The sequence below is a fragment of the Lissotriton helveticus genome, chromosome 4_2 (assembly GCF_964261635.1).
Source record: "Lissotriton helveticus chromosome 4_2, aLisHel1.1, whole genome shotgun sequence".
NCBI lineage: Eukaryota > Metazoa > Chordata > Amphibia > Caudata > Salamandridae > Lissotriton > Lissotriton helveticus.
Window position 1 is genome coordinate 110,197,861 of NC_136064.1, and position 13,048 is coordinate 110,210,908.

Genomic DNA, 13,048 nt, shown 5'->3' on the forward strand with positions numbered 1-13,048 from the left:
GGCCCCTTCCACCATCGGGGGCAGCCTTGCTGTCTAAGACTGTCAAGGGGGTGGGAGGGCTCGGGTGCCTCTGGATATCAATCTGGAGGGTACGGGGCAGGACTCACCAGAGCAGCTCTGGCCTCACGACTGCGAGGCCCTGTCGGCACATTGAGCACTGGCTGGTATCTCATGCCTGGAGCGCCTTGCCCCGTTGGGTCTCACTGCCACTCTCCAGAAGGTCCAGGAAAGGGAGAGGAGTCTGACTCCACTGCACGGACCGCGGCTCTCGTTTATGGCAGCAGCTCCGGCTGCACCCTTTTCTGAAGCGGCCCTCATGCTCTGACTGCAGTCAAACCCGTCAGGGGGCTTGGCCACTCCAACCATTCTTTAAAACCCCAAACAAAGGGTATCAGGATGATGTGCACCGCATCAGGAGTCTGCTGGGCTTAGTTTGGGTGCATTTCAGCGTTCTCACAGGGAGGATGATAACAGAGAAATAAATGCGGTGACAGGGCTCGGGCTTAAAGCAGCTACGTGGCCATCTTGCCCGGCCAAGCCCCCAGAACATACCTTTATCATGGCTGCCTGATCACTTGCAATGCTCTAGCAATGGAACTAGGCATCATAGGGGCATATCTGCTCCTGCAGATATGCTCTCATGTGTATTTTAATGCACTCTGCCTTAAGGCTTTCAAGGCTTGCTGTAGGGGTGACTTGCATATAGTCATGTAGTGTACTTTGGGCTTGCTCCCAGGGAGTGGACGATGTGTTTTCACAATGGTTTTCACCATTTCCTGCATCCTGCAACGGCAGCCTGCGTGCAGTTTGTGTATGGGTCCCTTAGAGTGTTATCCATGCTGCAGCCCTTAGGGACCCTCTTTAGTACCCATGCCCTCGGTACTAGTGGTACCATTTACCAGAGACTTACAGGGGTGCTAAAGTCCTAGCTAATTGGGTTACAATTTAGCATTTCATTTTTTAGGGGAACAAACACCAGCACTGGACCCTGGTTAGCAGGCTTCAGTGCACTGTCAGAGTTGAAAACCAGCATCTAGTAGTTCAAATGGTGGCAAAAAGTGGGGGGACATCCACAGAGAGAAGCCCAGCTTCCTACATGAACGGTTTCACATGAGACTGTTCTCTGTCTTCCAGATTGCTAATCCAATCCTTCAGCACTTCAATTCTACTGTTGATCTGTTTAACTTAGTTTTTAATCATTGTGATATCTGTTTGCATCTTGTCTGTATTGTTCTTAGTGCAAGTTACCAGATCATGCACCTCCTCCAGTTTCTAAAGAATTGCCTCTATGGTAGATAAAGATTCAGATTTAGGTTTAATGGGAGAGTCTGAGATTGGAGGGTTTTCCGGGCAGCAGGTCAAGAGGGATAAATGATCATGAGAGTGGTTGAGTAGAGAGAGCTGCAAAGGCCTCCAGGTGGTTGCGGAGTTATCATTTTATATCTGATGAATCCCCCTCGTTGATGGGTCGGGTGGAGGGGAAGGCTCGGCCTGAGGAGTCCCTTGACAAGGTTTTAAGAAAGTTGCAAACCTACTGGGGATTGGTAAACAAATTGTGTTTCCCTTGGTGGACAATCTTGAGGCGTGCAGGGAAGAGCATGGTGTATTCAATGTTCATTTGCTGGAGTTTCTTTTTCACTGGAAAGAACTTCCTGCGCCCCTCCTGGACGGCCATAGTGAAGTTTGGGTAGACTGAGACTTCTATGCCTTCAAAGAGCACCTTCTTTTGTTCGCTGGTGAGCCGCAGGGCAGTGTTTCGATCTTTATAGTTAAGGAGGCTCGCAATCACGGGACAAGGAGGGGCGGCGGGCACAGGGTGAGGGGCCAGTAAGCGATGCGCTCTCTTGATACAGAGTACCAACGAAAATGCCTCTCTGCCAAAGGTGGTGGTGAGCATGCGCTCCACCTACTTCTCCATCCTACCCGTGGCAGTGACTCTGGCACCCCCAGGATCCGCAAATTGTTGCACCTCAAGCGCTTTTTCATGTCCTCATTTTTTGCAGCAATGAGTTTCAGGACCTTCTCCATATCCAGTGTTTTTTTTTCGCAGTTGTGAAGGAAGTATCCTCCAGGTCAGAAATCCGTTATTCCGTTTCCTTGATGCGCTCGTCGTGTTGGTCACTTCTATGCGTGAGTGTTTCTACGCAGGTGTTCATAGTATCTATTTTTACTTCTATAGAGGACAGGCTGGATTGTATGGCTAGGGGGAAGTGCCTTCAGGTCATCCGTGGACGTGGGTTGGTCAGGGGTGTCGGTATGTTCTCCGTCCATTTCCGCCTGTGTTCTTGTTCACTTCCGACCCTCGAAATTAAGTTTGGGCTGCTTGCCATCATGGTGACAGTGCGTCCCAGCGGGGAGGGGGTGACGGACGACCCTTTGGGGTAGTGATGCAGTGCAGCGCAAGGGTGGGCGCGGACCAGCCGACGTTTGTGTGTGCCAGATGGGGGTTTTCAGTCACCCACAAGTCTGCTAAGAAGCCCAGCGGCACGCCCGTGTAGAATATGGGGGGGTCTGGGGACTCCGCAGGTGGTCACAGGCCTTCGGTCAGATGAGCAGGGCTCCATGTGTAGTGAGAGGGGCCTGGAGATGGGGTGTCCTGCATACAGTGGCCAGATATCGACAGCAATAAAGCAAAGACCGGTGGAGAGGCCAATATCTGGAGTGGCGTGGGATGCAGCCGGCCCAGCAAGAGGGAAGGCCGGTCTCCAGGAGAAGGACACCACCGATCGCCGGGCCATCAAGGAGGCAGCAGGGACCAACCGGTCATGGCAGCGCAGGGGGCCGCCAGCAATAAAGAGTCTGTAGTGATGGTGGTGGTGCAGCTCCCAGGGACGGGGAGGTGCGGCCGGGCGGGATGGTCAGCTATGTCACGGGGTGGCCAGGGGACACCTCGTCCCCAGGAATAGATGTGGCAAGGAGGAGAGCTATTCAGCGAGGAATCCGACTGAGCCTCCAGCACAGCCCCCTGGGACACAGTCGTGCAAAGTCTGATTGGGTCCAGGAGGTCACCGTGGTAGCTAGTATAGACTCATAGTATCAGCCAGTGAGTAGCGTGCAGGTGCTGGGGAGTGCCGAAGCGTGCACGCCACCGCAGGCGGTGACTCGCCGGTTGTGGAGGAATGGAGTTGTGGGCCGCCCAGAGCAGCAACAGCAATCACTAGAGGTGCACAGTGGAGGGGGAAGTGGGCCTCTCGATGTAGAGCTATCCGCCAGATTCTCCGGCAGTCGGGCTCCCCGCGGTGCGGTCCGGAGCCTCCGGCCTCTCCGGCGCACACCCCCGCAAACGAGGCAGCCCGGATCAGGTCCCCGCTCACGCCGCAGGGTCAGCTACACTGGGTGGCAGCAACAGCCAGCTTTTCTATGCCTCGCAGGCCGGGGGCAGGCCGAGGCCCGGCGCAGCCTCCAGGCCCCGCACATGCAGAGAGGGTCCCAGCAGTCCACCGCAGCGAGGCCCTCGGGGCGGACAGCAGGCAGCGATGGGTCAGGACGACAGACGGGTGCAACAATCAGGTATGCAGCGCAGCGGCGGCGGGTTCAGAGGCGGCCAAAGCACACGGCCGCAATTTTATGCAGGATAGGCTGGATCTCTCCCAAGTCTCTGCTAGCGGCCTCGAGGCTGCCCCTGGAGTGATCTGCGCTCCGGGAAGTGGCCCGGGGATTCGGCCACCCCTGCATTAGATATACAGTTTGGAGGGGTGGAGGATAGTGAATGGGCTGTGCCCCCGAGCCACAAGAGGCTCGTGTAAATGCGGCCATCTTGCTTGGTGCCCTCTAGCGTCCCCCCAATGTTACTAAAAACTTGACCTGGGTCCGTAACATTAGTATGCACACGATCTTTAATATCAAATAAAGTTTGCGGCGCAGCATTCCCAAAGTGTTGCTCCCAAAGACCTATTAACATAGAGGACATATGCTTAAGAGCATGCTGCTGCATAAAAGGCTCATAATCTCTCATCACATCCAACACATCCTCCACACTGTAAAGGGGATTCTGACCCCACTGTGCGGCCTGATTAGCCACAATCTTCTTCTCCTCATCTCCCTCCGCAGACCGTACAAAAGGCCCCATACGCTCATGAAATGTTGGTAAGTCTCTATCCTCAACCCACAAACTGGTGTCTCAGTGCTTACAAATATCGGGGGATGAAGAACCATTGAAGGAGAAGCAACTGAAGTAACACGCACAAATATTGCTGGCAGTTGTGTCGCAGGAGTAAGAGCTGAGGACAGCACTCCAGCCGCATCTATTGTCTCAGCATCCCTAACAGACACCATTGCCACAGACGGCAAAGAAACAGAAGAAAGAGGAGCCGAAGCCACAGTCGTTGAAATGACAGCAGAAGACACAGGAACAGAGGGGACAGCTGTAACAGGCGCCTGTGATGACACAGGGACAGTAGGATAGATCTTTGGCAGAGCATATGGAAGCGGGCCGAGTATCTAACCATTCTCCCACAAAGGTATTTATTTTCTCCTGAGCCAAATAAGATTTATCAATGTGCAATCGAAACCTTCTATCCTCGCATTCAACTCCCTTTTACTGTTTTTCTCTGTCATATGCTACAGCTTTCGGAGTCAGTGTCTTCATTTTCCCTTTACGGGCCTCTTTCTCGGACTTCAGTTGTCTCTGCCTAGCTGCCTTCTACCACGTTCTGAGAGAATCAAACATAGACTGTCTACTTCACCTTTTAAATAACTGTTCCTGTAAATACCCAATCTTTTGTTCATTGAAAGTGCCCGTCAACGGCCACTGCATCTCGGCAATGTCCCTCATATATTTGTGCCATCCCACGGGGGTTCCTGTCTGGGGTTCAGATGTGTCCAGGGTCACACAGTGAGGTTACACTGAGGAGCAGTGGTGCGCTGTGAGCTGTCCTTACCCAGAGGGGGCGTGGAGTACACCAGTACTGTCCAGTACTGCTCTTCACAATGGGTACATCCCACGGGGGTGTCCTGTCTGGGGCTCAGAGGTGTCCAAGGTCACACAGTGAGGTTACACTGAGGAGCAGTGGTGCTCGCTGTGAGCTGTGCTTACCCAGAAGAGCTGTGGAGTACACCAGTACTGTCCAGCACTGCTCTTCACAATGGGTACATCCCACGGGGGTGTCCTGTCTGGGGTTCAGATGTGTCCAGGGTCACACAGTGAGGTTACACTGAGGAGCAGTGCTGCGCTGTGAGCTGTCCTTACCCAGAGGGGGCGTGGAGTACACCAGTACTGTCCAGTACTGCTCTTCACAGTGGGTACATCCCACGGGGGTGTCCTGTCTGGGGTTCAGAGGTGTCCAAGGTCACACAGTGAGGAGCAGTGGTGTTCGCTGTGAGCTGTCCTTGCACAGAGGAGCTGTGGAGCACACCAGTACTGCCCAGTGCTGCTCTTCACAGTGTGTCTATCCCACGGACCTGTCCTGCCCGCGGTTCACTGCCCCAGGATCACACGGTGCGGTAGGAGCAGCGCTGATCTCAGCGGAGCTGTGTCCGCCTCGGCTGCAGCGCTGCTCTTTAAGCATGTGTGCCCAGGGTGGCCCTGCCCCTCCTGCTGTCGGGTGCCCACCTGTCACCAGCTGCTGACTCTCTGCAGTGCCTGCATTCCCCTGCCCCGGGCTAAAGATAGCGCCTCGCCGCCCCACCCCCACCCAGAGCCGCCGTGAACCTTCCAGACTCCGGCAGGAGCTATTTCATTCATACCGGGCCCGGGGTCTGCCAGTGTGCGCTAGACCGACCAGGGAGTTGTATCAGGGCTCACGAGAAGGACTGGAGCTGTGTCCCCGGGAGAAGGAGCTACATAAGGGCTCTGCCAGTGTGCGCTGGGTCTGCCAAGGAGCTGTATCAAGGCGCTGCCTACCGACGCTGTGCCCCAGGAGAAGGAGCTTTGTCAGGACGTGAGGCCCTGCCCTCACCCCGACGTAACTGAGCTGTGCCGCTCTAGGGTGACGGAGCTGTGCCCCGGAGCAAGGGAGCTGTAACCTCAGGGTAAATAAGCTGTGCCATACCTCCGGAGTAAGGAGCTGTACCCAGAGTAAAGGAGCTGTACCCAGAGTGAAGGAGCTGCCAGGACTCTCGCGCCCCCCTCTGCCCCCAGGATGTCTCTTCAGTGCTATAACAAGGGCTGCGGGGAGAGGTTCGACCCGGAGCAGAACTCAGAGGGTGAGTGACGGCCGGGGGGGCCCGGGGAGGGGCGGGGGCGCTGTCAGGGGGTGGGGTGCTGTCATCATCCCTTTCTCTCTCCATCCCCCTTTCACTTATCCATCCATCCACCCACCCATCATGTACTCATCCACTCATGAATCCATCCATTGACCCTATCACTCATCCATCCTTTCACTCCATCCATTTTCTCATTCATCCACCCTTTCACTCCTTCACTCATCTATCCATCCTTTTGTCCATCTACCCCCTTTTACTCACTCATCAATCCTTACATCCACCCTTTCACTCATCCATCCATCCATTCACCCTTTCACTTATCAATTCACCCTTCCATCCATCCTTTCACTCACCCATCCATCCTTTTACCCGTCCATCTACCCTTTCACTCATACATCCATTTATTTACCTTTCCTCTCATCCATCTTTTCTTTCATTATCTATCCATTCACCCATTCATTAATCCTTCCTTCCAGCCACTCACCCATTCCTTCACTTCACTCACTCACTTACCTTTTCACATTATGAGCTGAGCCTTTGTCTGCAGAGTTTCAGATAGAAGAGGCCCATCAAGGACTTCACCCCTGCTGTAGTTCCTAAAGCGAGGGGTGGGGTGGGGGAGGGTTCACTATGCCCCTGCACATAGGCAGACTGAAAACTTAGAAGTCATGAGTCATGCATGAGGCACAGTGCCAGGACATGAGGTGTTGTTTCCAGGGCTTCAAGTGGGGTAAAACAACTCCTGTGCATGTCAGAAATGCTGCACGGAATATAAGCGAGGCGTGAAAGATAGTGGGCACGTGGAGATGTCGAATCATCAGGAGATATTAGAGTCGGTATCTCAGATTCCTAGGGCTTAAAGACAATTGTGGAGATCCTCACCCTGGTTCAGGCCACTGGGGGTTCTTGAATCGAGTTCCAATATAAATTTAGACTCAAGGGGCCTCATTTATGTGGCTGTGCGTCACTTTTACGCCGCCGGTGCGTCACTTTTATGCCACCGGTGTGTCACTTTTATGCCGCAGGTGTGTCACTTTTTGTGACGCACCAGTGGCGCAAAAATTGCACCTTGTTGCACCATATTTACAAAGTGACGCATCAAGGTAGATGCGTCACTTTGTAAACCCCTGCGCCACATTATACCTGCGCCAGGTATAATGTATGCATGGGGGCGTTTTGACGCAAGAAAGGGTCATGAAAGTGACGCAGTGAAATCTATAAGATTTCACTGCGCCATTTTTTGGCCGCTAATGCGTCAAAATCTTACGCCTGCTTCATGGCAGGCGTAAGACTGACGCAGGCACTAACAACATGGGCCTTGCCCCATGTGAAAGGACGCATTGCTGGAGTTGCGTCACTTTTGTGACACACTCCAGCAATGCGTCACTTTTGCGCCTACAGATACGTCAGAAATACTGACGTATCTGTAACTCCTTGCGACATGATGCGTCATACATTAAATATGATGCATCCATCATGTCGCAAGGAGGGCGCACTGAGAAGTGACGCATCGCTGCTTCCACGCAGCGATGCATCATTTCTCATAAATGAGGCCCCAGATGTCTGAGGAGCTTTTCCCTGTTGGCTCCTCTTCTAGAAAGTGGCACCGCCTCAATCACAAAATATTTCAGGCTCTCCAAATTGTTGTTATGAATAGCGTTGAAGCGCCTGTCCACAGGATATGTTGCATCGGAATTAACTATGGCCCTGAGACGCTGCAGAATCCTGACATGGACCTGCAGCTTTGTACTCCCTACATACTGAAACCCACACGTACATGTTAGTACATGTACGGCGAACTCGGTCCTGCAGTTATATATCGCTTTCAGTGGGATAGGCTTGCTATTAACACCTTCGCTGCAGCGGCAATACCGCCGCAGCGCTGGGGGGAGGGGTGGCCGCGCGGCACTCCCATGCTCGTGACAGAACCGCTCTATCACAAGCCTTGGGCCCGCTGTGCTTGTGACGGAGCGGTTCCGTCACGGCCCGCCCGCTCAATAGAACATGCCACGCAGGTGCGAAATCAGCGCCGCGCAGGCGCGCCGAGCGGGCTGTGACGGAACCGCTCCGTCACCAGCACAGTGCGACCGAGGCTGGTGACGGAGCGGTTCCGTCACCAGCATGGAAGGGGTTAAAAGCAGACGTGCATTCAAAGGTGTCTTTGCCAAATGTACAGGCTCCGCATGAGCTGCATTTATGGAACCCTTGTTTCAGTGTTAGCCGATTTGCTTTGGCTGCGGGTGCATGCATTGGTAGTTCAGGGCGAGTTCTCACTAGGGCCTTGTTCATTGACATAGCTCGTCTGAAAGAGAGAGCCGGTGTCGGAGGTAGACGTTCCCCCAAGATGGTGTCTGTCATGACTATGGGTCAATTGCTATTCATTCGACCGCACCTGTTTCTGTTGACGGCTGTAAGTAGTTGTATATTTGTATATTTTATTATACAGTTAATTAAATCCGTAACGTACAAACTTCGTAGTGATACTTAATAAAATTTCAAAGAGGAAAAATTGTATACACATTTATAAAATCTGGCAATACGAAAAATCTCAGTTCCGAAAGCAGCATTTCAGGTTGATGGCAATATATCCCAATTAGCCGATTAGTCCAAAAGGGGGAGTATATAGTGCGAAAGCCAATAGCAAAATGTCACAATTCTTATTACTGATAGTTAACGTTCATCAACGTTTGTTTCTGCAATAAGGAGAAGACTTGTCTTTCCTAAGTGCTGAGCTTTGTGCAGTGCAGTTAAAATAATGTTAACAAACTTCCCAGCCCCTGCTAGAATTTGCGCTGAATTATAACTGACGCACAAATCTGATGCTTCCTTGCAATGTCTCAGTAACTTTTCCCGATAGACTGGGACCAGTAGACGTCGACGCTCGTCGGCAGGATGGGGGCAACAACATAGCAGATGTGACCAGGACTCATGTAGATAATTGCAGAGCCTACAAGTTAACTGAACATTCCTCCGAGCCCACAGCGGATTAAAATCATGAATTGGAAGGGCTAACAGCCTCATAAAAATAATTTTATTGCGAGTCTGTGATTGGAGAGAATAATTGAAAGTATGGCTGAGGTTTACCCTTAATATACGAGGCATCAAGAGCTGTAAGGAGTGTTTTTTTGGGAAGCCGAGCAATGTCTCTCTCGAATGACACTAAAGTGATTTGGATTGTTATTGTTTTTTTCCACGTTGAGAGGGGAATGATTGAATTAGAGAGGCTTGATATTTTAATCTGTAAGTAGTTATGAGGTTATGAGGCGAGCCTCAGGTTTGGTTCCACCTTCCCTTTCGTCACTGATAGGTTTGTCATGACCAGACCGGGGTTCTGATTCTATGGGTAAAAGATCTTCCCTTGTGATATTCCTCACTTTCGCTAATGCTTGTTGAAGGGTTCGTTTGTCATACCCTCTTTCATCGAATCTAATCTTTGCCTTTTCTATACAGCAATAAAATTCATGATCAGTACTGCATACCCTGCGCAGCCTCAAAAATTCTCCATATGGAATACTTTTTCTCAAATGGTATGGATGAAAGCTGGCGGCATGGAAAGTGGAATTGCCTGCGGTAGTCTTGCGGTGTAAAGTTGTTACCACTTTGTTGCTTACTATTTTGATATGTGCATCAAGAAAATGTATTGCGGTCCTGTCAATTTCAGCCATAAATTGTAGGTTAATATTCTTCATATTGATCATGGCCAAAAATGTCTCTGCATTTTCTCTTGAGCCATTCCACATGATAAAATTATCATCAATAAAGGGCATGCAGCTAACTACATGACTGTCAAATCCCTCCTTGTGTGCCACCAGAAGAACCTGCCCCTTCCATTGCCCCACGTGTAAACACGCATAGCTCGGGGCGAAGCAGGCCCCCATAGCTACACCTCTTAGTTGTTGATACACTTCATTGTTGTACATGAAATAGTTGTTATGAAGACAGAAACTATTCATTTCGAAAATCATTATATTGTGTTTATAGCAATGGATGGGTTGTTTGCTCAAATAGTGCTCCACAGCTCTAAGTCTATCGGCATGATTAATACTAGTATATAATGATGAAATATCCAAAGTAATCAGTAAAAATTAATCGGACCAGGGAACCCTTTTCAATTTGCTCAAAAAGTGGCCAGTACCATGTACGTAAGAAGGCAATGTTCGTACAAAGTCTTGCAGATAGTAGTCAACGTATTGCGATACTCGTTTCAACAGTCCTCCTCTGCCTGAAATGGGAGTGACTTTTTATGGATTTTAAGGATGAAATATGTATCAGGGGTTATAGGAAAATCATTACGCAGGAACAGGAGTTCGTCATTGGAAATGAGCCCGTCCCTCTTCCATTTCATTAAATGTTTTCCAAAAGTCTCTTTGATTTTTTTCAGTTGTAAAATGTTAGACTTTTTATAACACTCTGAATCATCCAAATTTCTATGAGCTTCTAGTATCTTTGGCCACAGAACTACGTTCCCACCTTTGTCCGATTTGTTAATGATAACACCGTTTTGTAGTTTCTTGAGTAGTTCCTGATATTTCTTGTCTTTGTATTTCATATGCCTTACTTTTCTCTGGGTTTGCACTTTCAGTTTTTTGAGTGCTTCTGTAACAACATCATGGAAGTTTAAAAGGACTTGAGGTCACTATGGATGGAGCAATGTCCACTCCGACAAGAAGGCTCCGGGTGGAAGATGTTGGATCTTCTTCTGTGGTATTGTTGCCAAGGCACTCAAAGTTCTGAGTGCAGGTATATCAGATACCGCTTGATTGGATGCAAGAACCCGTGATGTAAATGGCTGTGTATCTGCTGATTTCTTAATAGCATAGTATTTCGTCAATTTTAATTTCCTGATAAATTTGAACACGTCCACTGGAGTTCGGACATAATCAAAATTACTTTTGGAGCAAAATGATCGCCCCAAAGAGAGTAATTGTGTCTCTGCTGCTTCGTTGATGGTGTTCGTACAATACTTTGTGCGGCTGATGTGATGTTCATGAGGTCATCAGGAGTTCTATTTTTCTTCCATTTTCATTTCTGTCTACAGATGGATCTTTTACTGTCAGCGAGGTCTTTAGAGTACTGAAGAACCGGGTTTTAGAACCCAGCGGCGCCAGGGACACGCCCAAAGTCTTCGGGTTCACCTGTCTTGGCAAACAGAGACACGGAATACTTCTAGGTGGCGTCAGAGATCAAATTTATTAGCTGCAGCTAGTAACAGTAATCTCAGCAATACAACACGGTGTACAACTCAAGAAACTGTTCAAATTTCATAGAGCAAGACATCACCTTTTATACACAATATTCTCATTATAAATGTACACCCACTGCGCAAAATTCTGACCAATAGGACACATTTTCTAACTGAGTATCACATTAACAGAAACCCAATTTACAGTAACCCAACCCAAAAGTTAATTATTAGGACTGTCCCAAATTCAATCTTTGCAAGCCGGATAAATTTATAATTGAAAAGCACAACCCATGTAATGTCAGAACATAAAGGAAACAGTAATAGATGCTGGACAAGATAAAACATGTGCAAGGAAACTAAAGGTTAACGAGGCCCTGAACATTGATTGGCAATCTCAGACAACGATCAGCCAGAGAAATTGGCTTCGTGAAGGGTCAGTTTCAGGTGAAGAGGTCAGCGTCCTGCAGTTCACTCACAAGTCAGAAAAGGGCCTGTTTAATGCATACATGAACTATGAGGCCCATGCAACTTTGTTCGTTCGGTTACCTCCACGGCCTACGTGAGGGCAACACAAAATGGCATTATGAACAACGCAAACAAAATGGAGTCCGGTCCCGAAAACCACGGAACCTCATGACCCTCCTTTTGCCATTACGTAGGCAATGACCTAAACTCACGTCAATATGAATTCAGGTCTATATCTATTCTCATCAGGTCATCAAGGTGCTGCTGTAACATCATCTTATTATCCTTCGCTTCTCTCTGGACTGGTCTTCTCACACAGATTGTAGCACAAAGACTACAAATGGCGGGACCACACTGGATGCATAAGCAACACGAGAAAAGGATCGCTAAAGTCATACCAAGGAACATCAGAATCTTCCATCCCCATTTGGACAGCAGTTCCCAAAACCATTCCATCAACGACCAGTTCCCTTCGTCTACATGTATAGACTCAGCGGACTTATGTAACCTCAAGATTGCTTGGTACACTGTCTGGGCGTTATCTGGTATGAAAACGCAGCAACTAGACCCGATCAATTTACATACTCCACCTCTATCTGCAAGTATAATATCTAAAGCAAAGCGGTTCTGTAATGTCATAAGGCGATCCGCTTGAAGCTCGGCTGTAATATTGCTAAGGGCACCTGCAGTCTCATTTATAGTGGCCTCGACCACTCACGTAAGCTGACGAATTGTCCTACCATTAGCCATAGGACCCCAAAAGGGCAGGAAACCCTTAAAGAAGTCTCCAACTTCTTGTGCGGCAGTGTCTTTTGCATCGATAACACCTCTACCATATCTTGTCTTATGGTAGTTGAAAGCAGCTGTGTATGTAGGGGGAAGCAAAAATGCCAAATAACATGTGCCTGAAAAGTCAGAAGGCAACCATGTATATGCTCTATCATAACAAACAAAATACGTGCCTTTAGCTGGCACGAACGGTGGAGATTTCTGGGACGTATAAACATAGGTGTGAACACACACACTCTTACCAAGCTGCGCTCTCGGATTCTGACCATTACCTTGCAGACAAAAATGACCTCGGTGGGGTACAATCCAAATAGGAGGAGACCTTTTCTGTCTCTCTTTCTCTGTCAGACTAATACTATATCTCGTCTTGTTCCAACCAACATATGCTCGTACCTCATCTTTAGGGATAGCATTATATGCATCAATATCTCTGACCATATCTACTATTCCCTGTATCAAGGCATT

General features: G+C 49.3%; 1 protein-coding gene across 1 annotated transcript in view; it reads left to right on the top strand.

The window, feature by feature from the left end:
• Positions 1–6,036: 6,036 nt before the first annotated feature.
• The window catches only part of ITGB1BP2 (integrin subunit beta 1 binding protein 2), a 121,041-nt gene continuing 114,029 nt past the window's right edge, over positions 6,037–13,048 (top strand). The window contains exon 1 of the mRNA XM_078640233.1: positions 6,037–6,144. Coding sequence (XP_078496359.1) covers positions 6,081–6,144 — 64 coding nt within the window. The 5' untranslated portion in view covers positions 6,037–6,080. The remainder of the gene's footprint in view (positions 6,145–13,048) is intronic.